Source organism: Copidosoma floridanum, unplaced genomic scaffold (genome assembly GCF_036245765.1).
Source record: "Copidosoma floridanum isolate Cflo_tuat_1 unplaced genomic scaffold, Cflo_Japanese_pri ptg000020l, whole genome shotgun sequence".
NCBI classification, from domain to species: Eukaryota; Metazoa; Arthropoda; class Insecta; order Hymenoptera; family Encyrtidae; genus Copidosoma; species Copidosoma floridanum.
This window is the reverse complement of record NW_028321897.1, coordinates 1,458,243-1,477,480: the sequence shown is the minus strand read 5'-3', so window position 1 is coordinate 1,477,480 and position 19,238 is coordinate 1,458,243. Positions and strand designations below refer to the sequence as shown.

General features: G+C 38.4%; 1 protein-coding gene across 1 annotated transcript in view; it reads left to right on the top strand.

The window, feature by feature from the left end:
• The first annotated feature begins 1,015 nt into the window (after positions 1–1,015).
• The window catches only part of LOC149374294 (uncharacterized), a 37,476-nt gene continuing 19,253 nt past the window's right edge, over positions 1,016–19,238 (top strand). Inside the window, exons 1-3 of the mRNA XM_089594000.1 lie at positions 1,016–1,115; positions 4,607–4,707; positions 5,274–5,339. Coding sequence (XP_089450126.1) covers positions 1,016–1,115; positions 4,607–4,707; positions 5,274–5,339 — 267 coding nt within the window. The remainder of the gene's footprint in view (positions 1,116–4,606; positions 4,708–5,273; positions 5,340–19,238) is intronic.

The window sequence follows — 19,238 nt, the reverse complement described above, 5'->3', positions numbered from 1 at the left end:
TAACATAAAAGCTGTCTTTCTATTTAAAGCAAAAATGACGATTTTTGCGCAAGACTTCACTATTAGTGTTGTTGTACTTAAACTTACTTAAGTATTAGTTTTAAACTGTATTTAAAAAAAAAGTCATGAATGAAAAGTGTAACAGGACCTAATTATTTTACGTCAATGTAGTGGAAATAACGATGTTTTTCGTGAAACTTCAAATCTACACATCAGACTATTATTCCTTTAGCGTATTCAGCAAAAAAACGATTGATTGTTTACTAATGCGTTAACTCGCGTTAACTTATTAATGTAATAAAATTGTAGAATAAATTAAAATCATACCAGCACCTAATCATTCAATTTAGACCATAAAATTAGCTTTTTAAGGCAAAAATCATTCCATTAGTAGATTCAGCATATTTTAAATGTTAACTAATGTGGCAAAAAAATTAAACACAACGTACATTCTAATGAAAAAATTAAATTACCACTATCGAATAAACAAAGTACCAAAATATTTTGAAGAAAGTACGAATGACAGTTGACTACTCCCTAAAAAAATGTAAAGTTACTAAAACAGAGGAATTCAAATGAACCTATAGTATCAATTCGGTCTGGATCCATATATCGTACCTCTAAATCCTGGGCCTCTATCCAAGTTAGCTATACATTGCAAAATATAAATTTTTTGTACAGTTTTGGATAGCGCACGTACTTGAACATCATTTTCTAAAAACTATTGAATAAAAAATTTTGATTTCGCGGTGTATCGCTTGCTTGGGTAGAGGCTCTCAGGATGAATCTTTTATGAATCAAAGCTGGATGTATTGTAGTCGCAGTTTTGAATCTGGAGTAGATCCTAACTACTATAGTAGAAGTAAGTACTAAATTAGAATGTTTTGGATATATAAGGATTCCATCGGTTAGGTATAATCGTATAAAGTTCAGGAAGGAAATAACCAAAAAATAATTCGACGATTGTGGGTTTGCCTTATGTTGCGCATAGCAAACGGAACAGGTTTATGTAGAGATGGCTGGTTATATTCAAGTAATAAAATTGGCTAAAATTCAGTTGAGCTTGAGCAGAATAGTATTAACCGATAAATTTTCTTGTAATTTCAAAGCTAATTGTTCGTGTGATTGTGGTTTAATTAAATTTTTTAACTGATGCCCCATTATGCTAGTTTACTTAATTTTTGTTCTAAATTTTTGCAATTTGTTGAATCAAAAGTGCTTTTTTTATTGATATAAAGTTTTCTGGAAAGAACGTAAACTCGGCTCAATGTTTTAAATTGGTCTAAAAAAAATTATCATGACTATTCGAAACTTAAAAACTTGAAGCATATTTTTTTGACATTGTAGAAATTTTACTATGACTGACCTCGCATTCGATACTACGATTTTTAATTGTACCATCATCATCTTTATAAACGTTGTAAATACTACCTCCACAAAAGGCTTTGGCTTGATTAACAGCAACAAATTGATCGAATGTGCGCTTTTATTGTTGACGGATACGTCGAAGGATTTTTAAGTATTTTTTAAAATTTCTCCGTCAACACTACTGAGACCGTCTGATGTGAGAAGTTTGTTAAGCCAATTGTAAATAGTAAATCTGTTTTCTTTAACTGGCAAATTTGACTTGATAAAATTCTGATTTTAAAAATCGTCACTTTCGTTTAATTGTAAAATTAAATCACTTAAAATATCGAAACTAACTCGGTTTTTGCTGTTTTTAACAAAAGTTTTATCAGATTTTTTCAATAATTAATTAATGTAACTCTTATCAGTGAGCGTACAATACTATAGTATACCATAAGTTTAAGTATCACATGATGTAACTTCATACCTTTACTAAAATAGGCCAAGAATGGATTCAAAACGGACTGATTCTAGGTTTTTATCTAAGATTCCTGCACTTTAAACTCAGTAATTTTCCATTTTTTAAAAGTATTAACTGCAGTGGTTATTTTTTTCCAGAAATTTTCAGTCTACTCTTTCGTACAAAGTAATTCTGGTTTTTTTTTTTTTTTTAAGTAGTTCATCAATTACGATGTTATGTTCAGTGTTACTGAACCTATTCGTGACGGCTTTACTTCGACTATATTGTGACGGTCACGCTATTGGACGTGGTAGCTAGTTTCGTCTTTATATTTTAAATAAATGAGAAACATTAACATATTGTTAAAACAGTACTTAAAAAATCAATGAATTAGTAAACCAGGGCGATGTTAAACTTTAGCTGATTCCACGATAACGAAACTGATTCATGTCTCGACATTACAGGAAGTCACTGTAATACTGACGTACCAATACATTTTCTACAATAGCTGATGATGAAGATATTGAAGAAAATAAAAAGATAAATTGTGCGCATTAACTAATTCAATGTAAAATAAATGACTACAGAAAAATTCATAAAAATTTCCTTAAAAGTTTCCCATTTTTTAAGTTACGCAATAATGTTTTCGAAAACATTTATTTGAAAAATAATAGTTACTTTACTGTGAACCGTTCGATGAATATTAAAAAAAAAACATTTTATTTCACATATACCATTGTGGTTGGTACGGACTATCAGCTGTTGAGTTTTTTGTACGCTAAAAAATTGTCGTTTCGTGAGATAGAAGCATAATTTTTTCCATCGCTAAATGTATGAAAAAGAATCGCTTTTACTTAAAAAAATTAAGGGAAATAATATTAACAATAATCAATAGTAGATTTTTAAAGAAAAGACAATTAAAAGAAGAGATAAAAAGCCGTAGAGCTATACAAAAATTAAAGAAACAAAATTTATTTCTGAATTCCACAGCTGTGAACTCTCATTATCAGCTGCCAAACATTGACTCTGTTGAACAAAAATAAACAAGTTTTAAGTGGCTCATCACCATTTTGAAAGTCGAGCTTTTGCACCTAAATTAAAATCCATGGTAAAGTATCATCTGAACGGATGTGCAAGTCAAATTTCAGAGCGTGTTGCTGACCAAAATCGAATAAAAAACACATTCAAAATTCGAAATATTAGCATTGATTTTATGAGGCATTTTGATTTTTTCACCAAAAGTTTTAGCTTTTTTAGGCTATAAAAACTTGGAGCAGGTTATTTAAATAATCTTCTTTCTAATGAAATCGTAAAAGTCTAGGGTTGCCGAGTGAAAACAATTGATGACGTGTGGAAAGTCCGAAATCGGAGACTAACCTCAGCACGCAAACAAGCGGATTCGTATCTATAATATTTATCCATATTGAGCCTTGCTACTCAATGTTTTCAGGACTGATAGTTTAAAGTTACACAAACGGATAGTACAAGGATGATGAGCCACTTTAAATTTGATCGGGAAGACTTCTGACAGCAAAAAAAAACAGAAGTGGCTCTCAGAAGCTACGTTGAGGCACAATCGCGTTGTGATTAAGTCATCGAGAAACCAAACTTCTACCCCGCTTAATCCCCTGTGTTCTCCCAGAAAAAATGAGTCAATCTAGGTACTTGATGAATCGGAAAAAACAAGCTTACATGAGTTATTCTACGAAAAACAGAATATTTTGAAGGCTAAAATGGACAAAAATTAAAAGAGGTTTTTAATTTTTCTACTTTTTTTGGCGAATACGTTTTGATCAAGTTGGTCATGAAATAGACGATTTTCAGTGGAATGACCTATTTATAGGAATAAGATACTGAGATTGTCAAACGCACGCCCAAAATTTACGGAAAATTTTATTCGTAATGACTCATTAGGCGTCAAAAAATCTGTAAATTTAAACCTTTTTTTTTTTTTTTTTTTTTTAAGTCTACTGTGTTTAAAAATTCATAAATTTAAGGTTAACGAAAAATAATCATATTTCTGACCAACACTGGCGCTAGTCTTGTGACCAAAGTTTTGTCTTTCCGTCACAGAGTACACTGTCTGTTATTGTAGGTTTTAACGGAAAAAAAATTTTTTGTTTACATGATTTGATGTGGAATACGTATAAATAAATATTTTAAATTTCTACCCTACAGCAACACACACTCAAATAGTATGTCGATATTATGTTACATATTACACATAATAGTTCGATACAAAGTTTCTGGTCATTAAATAAAACTTATTTGTTCTTTAAACGATGATACCGTTAATAATACAGCTGGTAAATATCGAAGATTTCTATTATTAAGTAGTAAGGGTACACTTACTTACAGTTATATCTGTCCTTCCGGTTATAGTCCCCTTCATGGTTTGGAAGGATGGATATAATTGTGTACACATTAATTAATTTATTCAAAAATAAATATATAATATTTATAGTGTCAAAAACAAAACAAAATTATTTCATACCAGATGTAAACAAAAAAAAATAACTGTAATATTTGCTCAACTGGAAATTTAATAATCGCCTTTGATGTCGTACGATGGAATCTAAATTTTGAAAACTCATTAGTTAAGATAAAAAAAAATTAACTAGCTGCTCAAAACTCTCGTCTATCTTAAACAAGTCAATCATATATGTATAAAAGGTTGGTATTCATAACTACCATTAATCGATTTTAACTAGAACCGTAATTTTGTCTCCCGATTAAACTATACTGTTTATTTATTTGTATTCGTGTCTGAGTGTTCATGCATATGTATATTATTGTTAGGTATACAGTCTATTGGAGCAGATGTCGTGGGCCAGGTGCGCTCATGTGACCTAAAACCGTCTTCGTGTCCGGTTGAGCCCAGAACCGTAAAGTCCTTTGACGTAAGTAAATTGTCGAATGGCTGTCGACGCTTTGACATTCAATTAAACGTAATCTTTGACTCTGGTAATAAGCATTCGTGTCATTCATGTTTGTTTTGGTTATTGAAATTCTCCGGTTTTTGAAATCCCATGGACATTTGAATGCATCAAACATTGTTTCAATTTCCTGAAATAAATTTTCGGTGGATATATTTTTAATCATATCACATTTTGATTTTTCATATCTGCATTTATCAAGTGCAAACGCATAAATCTATCACTTATAACAACAATGATTTTAATACGAATTGAATACATTTTGAAATCACGAGATAAATTTTTTTGCCGTATAAATTAATAAGCATGGTTTTGAAATTATATTTTTAATCGTGAATCACTGTAAAGTAGTTTATGGACCACGACAAATTCATTTACAGAGAACTTGCGAATAAAAATAATCGTGACGTTTCCATGCATTATCAGCTTCCTGATTAAGTAGTATTTTTATGTTTCTATCATAAAGTCATAAAATTGTATACACCTCACGTAATATGTTTGACTCTCTAATTAAGCAGATGATTTTGTAGGTGGAGTTTATTCAGCGATTTTTCTACGTTCCTGTTGAACTTCAAACGATGAAGCTGCTGCAGAAGGTGAAGATTATCTATATCGAATGCTTTGTGCATAGATGATTGTATGTTTTGATTTTTTTATTTATTCATCTATTTTTCAATCTCTATGGATTTATAAGTAGAGTGATGTTCAAAGCGTGCTTAAGTTTTCTACACTGAAAATTTTTGTTACTTCGTTTAAACGTACTTAGTGAAATCCAATGCGCAAGGCAAAATTTCTGCCTAATCGTCAAAAACTGTCCCTCTCTACTCTTTGTAATCACCACCCGCATAACGCACTCATGATACATCGAAAAACAGTTGAGCCAACGAGAGTTAAAGTAGCCCAATAACCTAACGCGTCTCATTGGGAGTGACAGGCTTTTAGTGGCGATATCGAGTGTCATCAAAAAAGGAAATTGTTGGTATGGGAATAAGGATAACAGGGTGGAGTAGCATTGAAACACATCTTCTAACGGGATCACCCACAGCCTGATCGTGGCAAGAGAGGGGGAAAAGCTCCCTAAGACGTTCAGACAAGCGTCCTGGCCGATCGTAAATTCATAACGCGCTTGTGCCTCCTATCCGTACAGCCTCATGCATCAATGCGGACATTTAGCAGCTGTAATATGCCGTAGGTAAAGCTGCCGGGGAACTCTGCGAGGTACGCGTAGCGCGCCGTAATTGCGAAGCCGCGACGCCCCCCTCAATGGCAAAGACAGCTCCTTACGTCACAATTGTACGCGGTCCGATGAATCGGTGAATGCACTTTAACAGGTGGACCGTCAGTCCTTTCATTCGAGACACCTATATTTACTCCTTACCACTCGGTGATTCTCGCGAGGCCAAGTTGGCTTCAGAGGAATAGTTGGAGGGAGAGCACTTGGGCGTGCGTGTGACTTGAATATACGTAGGCGGGCTAGCAAGGGCTGCAGTGTGTATGCATCAGCTAACTTCTATGTGTTCTTGGCGTGACAGGGGGATGAAGAGTCTTGCATAATTTCGCCGGAAATGACTGGCTGGGGCTGCGGGGTTAAGGTCGCTTTTAATCTTTCACGTTAGTTCGCGGTCGCGAGTTTGAAATGCGCTCATGTAGGACGTGTAATATTATTCACGGACCATGATGAAACGCGGTCTTGTTACTAATAAAGTTTTTCCTAAATAATACATATAACGGGAAGTTTGATTTTTCAAATTTCTTCTACTTTTAATTGCTTCAAGTTTGTTTCCACCCTGGGTTTTCTGAAAAAAAAAAATTTCTACTTTGAGCGTTTTTTTAACGTTTACTGTGCCGTCAGTTGAAAAAATAAAGTTCGTATCCAGAGTTCATCCACTCGTCTCGGATTGTCCCGTAAGATAATACTAACTATTTTTATGGTCGAGTTGCGTTCTTGATGATTTTATCTCATGGCCGAGTTGCATTTCAGTCGTTAATATAATTATATGGCAGTAATGTAATTTTAAAAACTGATCATGAATCTTTAAAATTTATGTTTAGTGGTAAAAATTAGTTACAGACTGTTCTTACTAACCTCTGTTGTTGTCAAAATAGTTTTTGGATTGCTTCGCGATCTAGCAAACGCGGATGAATATTCAGAATTGAAGTTGATATTTTATGTTTGAATCTGCACGTGCGTAGATCAATCTAAAAGTTATGTGCGTTCTATAAGCCAATAGTTGGGCACCATAATTTATTCATCAACCAATCACGTGTCAAGTAAGCAGTAGCTTACTTAGTTAATGTTGGTAGCCTTCCATATGCGAATAAACACACAGAAGTTAAGACAGTGAAGTAGTTTCAGTTAGTTAATAAAAGTAGTTCGATGGTTAATATTACTTGAATTTATAAATACAACTGTTGTACAGAAAATAAATTGTAGATTTGATAGAATTAACGAATTATTTTTAGTCTCATAAGAAGGACTGTTATTCAATTCTTAATACACAGCGGTTTTAAAAATCAATACCTATTTTCCTCACACTTATTGCTAAAGATCTTGTATTCAACTCGTACTGGGCGATTTTCCGCGCTCGTGTGATAGACTTGCACTCTTTCCCGTCAACTCCGGCCACTCAAGTAAGTCAATCATCACTTGTTTTACACGTAGCAATTCTCAGTGAGCCGTAACAGCTTACCTAGGAATAGTTCCAGTAAAATTAGACACAGATTATATTCGTGAGTTATCTAATCTTCAAATATTTAATTGTGTTCCAATTAATTATGTTAATTGTCTGAATTCTACGTCCATAGAACTGAAGATCGTTTACGACCACTGGGTTTTATCGAATTTAAATTGTATTTAATTTCTGTGTATTAAACCATACGTGATATGCAAATGAACAATGACTAATTAATTCAAGGGAAAAATCTGCCAAAAAACCCTTTTTTATTCAGCACAAAATGTTACATGTGACATAGTAATTCTCTCTATTTACAAATTGAATTACCCTTTTTTTTTTTTTTTTTTTTTTTTTTTTTTTTTTTTTTTTTTTTTTTTTTTTTTGTAAAAAAACAATGAGATTGAACATAATTGACTAATAAAAAAAAAGGGAGAACGCGAACATAATATATTAATACAGTAAATCAAGCAAATGGAAGGATGATCGATCATCGTTAAAAATTATCAATTTTACCTTATACGTATACGAGAAAATGTTGATTGACAATCACGTGGAGTGTTGTCCGATACATGACTGCTATTGACCCATTTGGGTAGTTTGTGTGCTTGTTGGTTTTCTCAACTATGTGGATTGTCGATCAAAATCACAGTTGCATTTTGATAGCGTTGGGCAATGACATGAAAGGAACAATGATTTGATTCCTCAGAAAGCAGGCTTGCGGCCTCCAAGTTATCTGTACTTGAACAAGAGTAGCCTTTATTCGTGAAATTGATCGCAAGTCAATCAATTAGAATACCTCCTTTTCTTCCGATGCTTGCTCTTCGTGAATCATGTGTAATATCTTCTTTTCTTTTTTCAGTTGATATCATAACTCTTCTAAGTTCTTCTGCAAATTCGTATTCAGAATCTAAGCTTTCAATTGTTGTATTGTTGACGGCGTAATAGTAAATTCTGTATTTAGGCCTAAGCTTTCGCTCAATAGCCTGGGGACACGACAGCAAGGGTTGAAGACGAGGCACTAGGGTAGGAACAGGGTAGATGATTAGAGAAGGGTTAGCTAGCTACTTGGCCATCGGCATTTGCACCAACCGGCACACAACTTGGCGTTGCTTGATTTTTAATTGGAGGCTAGTTGTTTGGCCATCGGCATTTGCACCAACCGGCACACAACTTAGCGTTGCTTGATTGATTTTTTTTTTAAATGGAGGCTAGTTGTTTGGCCATCGGCATTTGCACCAACCGGCACACAACTTAGCGTTGCTTGATTTTTTAAATTAAAATTTTTTTTGAATTAAAAATTTTTCCACCACCTGCTTGGCCATTAATATCCGGATTGAACGGCACGCAAAGTGGGTTTTACGAAGAGAAGAAAAAAAACTATTAGGGGATATATGAGAATTAAGTTTAAAAAGTATTGTTACTTACTTTTATTAAAAAGAAACAAAGGGGGAATATAAGTGGCTCTCGAGGCAAGATCCGGGTGGCCGGATATAATTTAAATTGAAATTGTGGACCGGATTCTCCAGGTCACGAATAGGCTTCGACCGGATTCTCCAGGTCGTGTATTCCTGTCTGGCTACTACTCTCGGTGGTTTACCAAGCTGGCCTGACCATTGAATGCATCGACCGGGTTCTCCAGGTCGTATGCCTTTAGTCTGGCTACTGCTCTAGGTATACACCCAGGCTGGCCTGACCATTGAACGAATTTTTTTGAGACTGAGCTGCTCGTGCAGGAGGCCATAGGCTTATATAGCCGAAGATCTTGCCTCCTTATCACTGCCACTACGGCCAGAGACGACGAGACGCACATAGGTTCTCAGAATTAGTCTGCATCATCTCATGGCAGGGAGAGGGAAAGATTTCCTATATGCTTTCCGTCTTCCTTTACATATGTTGTTTTGGTTTTGGGGTGACGCTTACTCGCTAAAGAATATAATATAGTAACGATACTGGTCCCAGTGCTTGCTTATCGGGATTAGGTCGTATTATAGTTCGCGTTATTTTTCGGCTTGGCGTCTCTGGATATGTGAGTGTTAGAGAAAGAAGGTGGTAGGAGTATAGCATGCTGTTGTCAAGTCGCGTTGCATGAACGCTGGCCGATGTGTAGATCAACATCCCGGCTCGCGCGTCGGGTTATTTACGAATGGTTAGGACACAGAAGAGGGAAAGGATAGAAAATTATTAAATTTCATCAGGCGATGTCGACGTATAAGGAGGGAGGGAGATGTAGACTAGTTCTTCTTTGTCTTGCTCGGTTTCTCCTTATTTGTGTGTCACGAAGCCTTAGTTTCGGTACTTGGTGTATGTGTGCGTGTATGTCATTTAGCTTGCTACGAAAACGCGGCTTTACGAGGAGGATAAGGAGAGGAGGAGGAGAGAAAAAAAAAAGGTACGTCGAGCGCAGCCTCGATGTAACAACATGTTGTCTCCGGATCGTCTTCTTTTTTTATTATTATTTCCGTTGATGTACTTGCTTCGTTCTCTTCTGTCATCGTCGCTATTTTCTTTACGAATTTCTCATATTCCTCGTCTGAAATCTTCTTCTGTTGTATCTTCTTCGTCAAACACCAATTGCACTGACATGTAGTTAAGTCAAAACACGTTTTTGTTACAGGTTTGTGACGTCGCATGGAAAAACGCGAGATAAAATATTCGATGTTGCTACTGCACCACCACCAACCATCCTACACCACCAACAGCGAGTGACTGCCGGGTACTGGAGGAGAACGCCTCTTATATACCTTGTACATTATTATGACATGGTCATGCGCTTTGTGCGACCGTCAATTGTACAAGGTATATAAGAGGCGTTCTCCTCCAGCACCCGGCAGTCACTCGCTGGTAGGTGGTTTCATATAATTTAGTTAATTAAAATATTTTTGAAATAAGAAAGTAAATTTAATCAACAACCAAGTTATGTCTTATCTGATGATTTAATAAATTTGAATTGAAAAAGCCGGAAATAGTTGATTTCACAAATATAAATTATAAAGTTCAGATTCGCATTTACAATATTTAAACAATTTATAGTTTTTCTCAACTTAACTTACGTCTATGATCGTTGGTTAGCCTCTGCTTGCGCGCACGCAGTTGCAAGATTTTACACGGTTGACCGCAACGATGATCCTAATCCTACACAAGAGTGACAATAATGATGACAATAGTTAGGCTGCTGCTTTTAACGTCGTAACCCAAGTCGACGGTTCTTTTTTTCTTGTTCCTCCTCGATTTACTTTTTAGGCGAGTTAACAGTGGCCTGGTTAGCTCGAGCTTTTCTGACACAGCTTAGTCACAAAACTAAGTCTTACATTTGCTTGAAATGCACGCTTCTAACACGTAGCTTAATCACCGAACTAAGTCTTACATCTTGTTTGTTTCAAAAGAAGTAAGTTATATGTGACGCGATTGCAGAAGCAGGTGTACCGCTCGATGTTTCTAGATCGCTGAGCTTTGGGCTTTTTATAATTTAAAAACGAAACTCTGTGTTTCGAAGTAATAAATATTAAGTATGTAACATGGGATGTCACAACTCATCAAATTTATATATTCTAGCTTAATTTTTAGAAATCAAAAATAATTGCTCCCGCTTTCTTGTGTATTGTAACATGTTGCTCGTTTTTTAGAATTACTTAAAAGGCTAAGGCTATTAAGCATTCCATGCCATTATTATAACGTTGTGATAGTACTGCTGAAAGTCCGTAATTACTAAAGTTGTATGCTAAGACTAACTGCTTTTTTGGTCAAATATTGCCACAATCTTATCCGATGTAATTTGACTTTTTAACCTACCAAATCCTATCAATGGATGGTCCAGTTCCGTTTATCTTGTTTGCATAAATCGTATAGTGTTTAACGTTATCTGCTCTGTTAAACAAAAAGTGCTCGTAAATGTATACCAAACTTATAAATACGTATATTTTTTTGGCATTTTTTGGAACTGGTACTTCAGTAACATCTTCGATTTGTACAGAATTTTGCAGAAGCAATTTTTCATTTAAAATATATCCTAAAATCTAGATCTCTTCTTATCTCTTCATTGGCGTTGCCTGTAGAATAATGATCATTTATTTATATTTCTATTTACTAAATACATTTTTGTACCTCTTGTAGTATGTCTTGATAATCTCTTGGACTAGAAGCTACATTTTTCCGAAAGTTAGGTATATCCAAACAAAACATCTGGCGTAATAATTTTTTAAGCGTTCTTTGATTCTTTATCAAGTTCAAATTGCATTAATATATGTTTAAAATTAATTTAAAAATAGCGATTGAAGACTCTTAACGTATTGAATATTTTATTTCTTTGTCAAAAGAGTTGCTGTTGAATAACTCATTATAGATTTACCATCTTTAATCACTGCATTCCTTACCTCGCCATTTTCAGTAGTTACTTCACCAAATTTTTAAGTGACGTCTGTTAAGGTGGGCGACTTTAAACGGCGGATGGAAGTTAGGGATTAGTAGAGTAGTATGGCAGCTGTTTTCGCCAGAATACGATCTGTCGTTGAAGTCTGTCGGCGAATAGGTGTTGATCCTCAGCTGATGAGATCGTTGAGCGGCTAGGGTGTCGTTTTTTTATTTACATATTCATATTTAAAAAAAACTTATTTACAAACTATCACCTAGCTCGCTTGTTGTCTCTACTATGATCGGTCCTTGGTCGATGAGTTTCAGGATCTTGTAGTGGGGGAAGCATGAATGACACTCTTGATGAAAGGCTCGATAGAACCCTTTAGAAGCTCTGAGCTCGTCGCCAGAAAGGGTGTAGTAACTACGGTGCAGCCTTGAAAGAGGTAATTGTTCAACCTTTGCCCCAGGGTGAAATGCTTCCACTCCTGACTGGACGGAGTGGAAGTCCTGAGCACTAACTCTTGGAAAAGATACGACGTTAGGGAAAAATACAGTACACAGCAAAAATATGTTTTTAAATGTACAGTAATATTTATTAAATACGTACTGCTCTTACCACTACTGTGAATTTATGTTTTGCCGAGCAAGCGATGATCAGGCAATCTATAGGATTTGCGTGATTCAAGTCAAAATTCGTAACTATTGGTATTATTTGTAAAATTATTTTTCTGCTATTGAAGCAACCTTGAGTATCCTTAAATTAATTAAGAAATTCAACCGTTATTTTTTTATTTTATTCAATCACTGTCAATCCAACAAGCCGTTAATTAAACGCTTTGAGCTACTGTCTACCTAACAGTACTGACGTAACTTATTAATGATAATTAAATGTATTTAATAAAACAATTTTTTCTTTTAATTTCAATTCTGACATGGCTATAACTAAATTGCCTGTGCCAACTTTGATTTAAATTTTAAAATGTTTTAATTACTATGATGCAAAACTACCTACAATATATTATAATTAGAATACAAGTAACTTGCTCATCGGTTTGATGATTTTCGTTAACCACATATAATGGTTTTCTGGGTTGATTACATAAAATTTCTTAGTTGTTAATTAAATGTCATTTAGGATATTTAGACTTCGTAGTGAAGAACAACTTATATTTAAAGCCTTTTGAAAGCGCTATATCTGACTAAAATAACCAAGAGTCAATCCTAAGACAGTGTTACGTCGAAGACGGCGTAATAGTAAATTCTGTATTTAGGCCTAAGCTTTCGCTCAATAGCCTGGGGACACGACAGCAAGGGTTGAAGACGAGGCACTAGGGTAGGAACAGGGTAGATGATTAGAGAAGGGTTAGCTAGCTACTTGGCCATCGGTATTTGTACCCATGGCACGTAACTTAGCGTTGCTTGATTTTTAATTGGAGACTAGTTGTTTGGCCATCGGCATTTGCACCAACCGGCACACAACTTGGCGTTGCTTGATTTTTAATTGGAGGCTAGTTGTTTGGCCATCGGCATTTGCACCAACCGGCACACAACATAGCGTTGCTTGATTGATTTTTTTTTTTAAATGGAGGCTAGTTGTTTGGCCATCGGCATTTGCACCAACCGGCACACAACTTGGCGTTGCTTGATTTTTAATTGGAGGCTAGTTGTTTGGCCATCGGCATTTGCACCAACCGGCACACAACTTAGCGTTGCTTGATTGATTTTTTTTTTTAATGGAGGCTAGTTGTTTGGCCATCGGCATTTGCACCAACCGGCACACAACTTAGCGTTGCTTGATTTTTTAAATTAAAATTTTTTTTGAATTAAAAATTTTTCCACCACCTGCTTGGCCATTAATATCCGGATTGAACGGCACGCAAAGTGGGTTTTACGAAGAGAAGAAAAAAAAAACTATTAGGGGATATATGAGAATTAAGTTTAAAAAGTATTGTTACTTACTTTTATTAAAAAGAAACAAAGGGGGAATATAAGTGGCTCTCGAGGCAAGATCCGGGTGGCCGGATATAATTTAAATTGAAATTGTGGACCGGATTCTCCAGGTCACGAATAGGCTTCGACCGGATTCTCCAGGTCGTGTATTCCTGTCTGGCTACTACTCTCGGTGGTTTACCAAGCTGGCCTGACCATTGAATGCATCGACCGGGTTCTCCAGGTCGTATGCCTTTAGTCTGGCTACTGCTCTAGGTATACACCCAGGCTGGCCTGACCATTGAACGAATTTTTTTGAGACTGAGCTGCTCGTGCAGGAGGCCATGGGCTTATATAGCCGAAGATCTTGCCTCCTTATCACTGCCACTACGGCCAGAGACGACGAGACGCACATAGGTTCTCAGAATTAGTCTGCATCATCTCATGGCAGGGAGAGGGAAAGATTTCCTATATGCTTTCCGTCTTCCTTTACATATGTTGTTTTGGTTTTGGGGTGACGCTTACTTGCTAAAGAATATAATATAGTAACGATACTGGTCCCAGTGCTTGCTTATCGGGATTAGGTCGTATTATAGTTCGCGTTATTTTTCGGCTTGGCGTCTCTGGATATGTGAGTGTTAGAGAAAGAAGGTGGTAGGAGTATAGCATGCTGTTGTCAAGTCGCGTTGCATGAACGCTGGCCGATGTGTAGATCAACATCCCGGCTCGCGCGTCGGGTTATTTACGAATGGTTAGGACACAGAAGAGGGAAAGGATAGAAAATTATTAAATTTCATCAGGCGATGTCGACGTATAAGGAGGGAGGGAGATGTAGACTAGTTCTTCTTTGTCTTGCTCGGTTTCTCCTTATTTGTGTGTCACGAAGCCTTAGTTTCGGTACTTGGTGTATGTGTGCGTGTATGTCATTTAGCTTGCTACGAAAACGCGGCTTTACGAGGAGGATAAGGAGAGGAGGAGGAGAGAAAAAAAAAAAAAAAAAAAAAAGGTACGTCGAGCGCAGCCTCGATGTAACAACAGTAATATACAAAAAACGCGCGAATTTCTCGGTTATTAAATGGACCGCAGCACATGTGTCAAGAAGCGCTCGTGCTTCGACGAAATAAAGCTGTGCATTTTTTACTCGAATAACTGCGCTCATCATTAGCTGTGACAGTACGGCTCGGGTGATTGTCTCTAGCACGCCCACTCTAAACTCCACGTCACGCGCTCGGCTTTGTATTCTTCAAGTCGCGATGGAGAGATGTGTGATGCCGCTCGCCGCATGTTTTACATGACCCCGCTCTGTAATTCCCTGATTGAACTCCTACACAATTTTGGCACAATTTTTTCTGTTGAATGAACTTCTATCGCTCCTAGACGCTTAGCTTATTGTACTTCGAGCAAGAGTAAATGCGGTGCGTCTCTCCGCAGCGTTAACATTTAAACGCATTCTTACTAGTGACCACTGCGCGTGCCTGTCTAGTGTTCTTCACTTTTTTCGCAGCTGTCTCGAATTCTCGGTCCCCTTGACGCTTAGCCCCCTTTTCCTGATTTACCCGCCTGATTTCGTCCTCCATCGTTAACAAATGGAAAGTCGTCGTGTTAATGAATTTAAAAAATTGATCAAGCGACGGAACTATATTTAAATCCAACGACTCTTCCCATTTGTATCAGATAGGGATTGAAATGGCACGCTCCAAAAAACGCACGATCATTGATTCATCCGGTTTTATGCCTAACGAATGACAAACATTCAGATGCTGGCGGGTGTCATTGATTAATCTTGACAACGCCTGTGCGTTGGCAACCTCCAACGGTTTGATGATGACATTCATCAGAGCATCTAATTGCTTTGATGCGAGAACATTATTCTGGTTATACGAATCGACGAGAACTTTACACGCGTTTTTTTAATTTTCTGCGGTCGCCTCGAAAATTGTAATCTTATTTAGAGCCTCTCACTGTAATGCGTTTTGCAAATAAAAAAATTTAACCAGGTCATCGATATCCGTCGGTGCTTCTACCATAGTTCCGAACGCGTTTTTGAACGTGATCCACTTTTCATGCTGACCGTCGAACTTAGGGAGTTCAACAACTGGAAATTTTAGAAGCTTTTGCTTCTCGAAAAAAGTTGACTAGCCGAGGGGTTGCGTGCCGTTCATGGGGTTGTTGAAAGCCCCACCGTGCATGGCCATGATACGAGCTGCAAGTGCATAATATCGATCCCTCATATCCTCAATCGCGATAAAATTTTCGGATCAGGCTTGGCAGACTTCTCGAATGTTTCGCAGTGCAACTCTTCGTACGCGATGAAACTAGCCTTTAAACGCTCAAGTTGCAGCATCGCATTGGTTTTTTCTATCGCTTTTTGGTCGGAGGCGTTCAAGATCGACGTCAAATTCCCCTTCAAGGTGGCACGCTTTGAAATTACGGCTCTATTTTACGCCATTCTGTGACGTTGCACTTTCGCGCCCTGAGACACTATAGGGTGTCGCGGTCAGGGCGGTCTCGAAACAACGTCCAAAGACACTTACGAAGATCCTCTCGCTAAAGTCCTCTGTATCCTGAAACGCGAAAAACCCCTTTCCCCGCGCTCACGATGCCCGCTGCTTGGCCCAGGAGACTCGTCCCTGAGGAGGTTTCGCCGGCGGTAGTCCGTCGGGATCTGATTACTCTCCCAAGGAGAAACGAGGCGCGACCTGTAAATTCGGAAGGAAAGATAAACACACGCATGACAATAGACGAGGCAAATGATTTATACGAACACTTCACTTTATTTTGGCGAACTTTTACACCTGGGCTTTTAGGCACGAATCTTGGCGCAATCCGGCGCTATCGCAACGATCCGCGACAATCACACTTTCCCCCGGACTCTCCCGTTCTCGCACTCCACGCTTCCTGGGGGCGTCCCGCGCTACCCGATCCCTTGACACACACGTAAATACACACACGCTCGCACACTCTACATTACCCTTACCTCCGGGTTCACCATATTCCGGGTCATTACCACCGGACTGGCCCATCCACTGGATGAAGGTTTCACAACCTCGGACTTCAACATTTCGTCGACCTGGGCATGTATCTCTCTTTAAATCTTTAGCGACACAGGATAATATCGCTGTTTGATGGGTTTGGCTGTTGTGACCTCTATGTCGTGTTCTATCCACGGCGTGCGACCAAGGGGAGTATCATCTTTCACATATCGATCCACCAGGTCCTGCAACTGTTTCGTTTGGGAAGGTGTAACCTCAAGCAGGCTGATGACAGAAAATTGTATTCCCTCGCCTTGCATAAGTCCTGCTACTTCTAATAGTACTTTTTCCCCGCTCTTTCGGAGGATTAGCGTAGCTCCACCGAGTCATGTACCGTTTGGAAAGCGTTGATGAAGTTGGCTCCTATATAACACTTGGCATCTAAATCAGGAAGGATAGCTACCTCCAAGTCCTTACGCGTGGATCCCAATGTGAAGGGTAGCGTGACAAATCCCAGGATATTGGAGCAACGCGCATCAGCCATGGTAGCGTTACCGGTTGATGGACGTAGACGTCGACCACAGGCGCTGGCGATCTGTAGTCCTATGGATCGCATCACCGTGTGTGTGGAACCGGGGTCGTACAACGCTCGGAGTTGAAAGCCTTGAACTTCGAGTTGTACCCACCACCGGCGACCATCCTCCCTCTTATCATTCACTGGTGATTTATTCCTCGGTAGCATAGGGTCCTGTAAGGGAGTGTTACGCCCGCCTTGCTTCGTTTCCCTATTTGTGAGGACATCTGTTGGCCAGATGACCAACCTCATCGCAGGCGTAGCATCGTCCGTGGAAAGGTTGTGGGGATTTCCCTCTGTTCTCGGATTTTCCGGACTTGTTCCTTTTAGATGATCCGGATCGGGAAAAGTCCGATAATGAAGAGGATTGGCGCCTCCCCCCCTTTTTCGTAGCATAGGGTGGACCGTTTTTATTCCCCTGTGGGCGGGCATTCTGCCTACGCGTTGAGGTTTTGTTGTGTGGTGAGTCCCACTTGGTTGGAGTTCTCTTCCCGTGTATTATGTCAATTACAATTTGCATACCTCTTTGGTCACGCGTGGCTTCTCCCTTTCTCGTTTTGTCAATTCTTCCCAAATCTCCATCTCTGTATTGTTCATAAACGCGCGGCTGGCCAGTCGTGATTGGCTGACCTCCATCTCCAGTTTTACTTTAGGAGTTTCAGTTACCTTATTGGGAAATTTCTCTTGGTTCTTCATAAGCTGTGAAAGCATGAGCACCACCTAATCATCCGGCTTCGGATCGCTAATCCCGGCGATCTTGGGCTGTCTTTTGGTTTCCTTGTGTGTCTTTGTTGGTTTGATGGCCGTTTCCAAAAAAAAAAGCTTTCCGGTGTGTTCTGGAGGTTTCCGGAATGTGGTTTGTAGGTGCATCACCCGTTCGGCTTCCATTGCCTTGTGTAGGAGGTCGTTCAGTTCTCGGATTTTCCCTCGTTTAACCATTACCTGTAATTCTGGCCTTATATTCTGGTAATATAGGTCCAGCTGTTTTTGTTCTGGCCATGGAGGTTCAACCCTCCTTACAATAGATTTTATTTGCGCTAGGTAATCCCACACTGGTTTGCCCCAGTATTGAGTCCCCAGTTGAGCGTCCAGTGCTAGCCGGTGTTGTAGCTCGTTTCCAGCTCCGAACCATGACCTACCATCCTTTAAGAAGTCTTCGTAACATAACCATCTGTCTTTTTCATTTCTGAACCATGTGGCTGCTACTCCTGTTAGGAATTCCGGTAATGCTAGAAGGAGTTCTTCCTGTGTAAGGTTTGCTGACATTCTGCACTCTTCTATGCGTGTCATAAATTCCTCAAAACTTTCATGATTGTCTCCTAACAATTTAATTTGCCATCTTCTAACAATTTAGCCGATGTCTCAGGAGTTCCCTTCCCTCAACGGTCTTGCAAGAGTATGATCTTCGTGATGTTCTGGAGAAACATCATCCCCCCCTCCCCAGACTGGAGCATCGGGAACAGTCCATAAATACGGCTGCCATGATAATCTCTGTCGAGATAAATTATCTCTCGGCCATTCTGAGTGTGATGCTTGTTTTGACTTTGTGTAAGTATGTATGCTGTCAATCTTTGGCCTGGTATCTTCGGCCTGTCCTGTTTATCTGCTGCTGTTGGCATGAGAACTTCTTATGGTTGCCGTTAGTGTCTGTAGTTGAATTTGTAAATTCGAGAGTTGATCTTTTAACCACTTGTTTTCTTCTGCAAGTGATTTTACCAGGTCATTTATGAGTACAGTGTCGTTCTCCTTGATGAACGGGTTTGGAATATTTACCTGTTCCTTGGTTTGCATTTTTCCAAGACAGGTTATTTTGAGCCTTTCTTAGATTGCTTGCCCATAGTAGGGATAGGTGAAGGTACAAGGGCCTTAGATAAGGTAGGGTTAGTGCGCATTGTTGCGTATGCGACGGTTTCAAACTCTGAAGTTTTAAAAAAGAAAGTAAGGCATTAAAAAATGATAATATTAAATGGTTGTGTATGTTTACTTCGCAAAGAG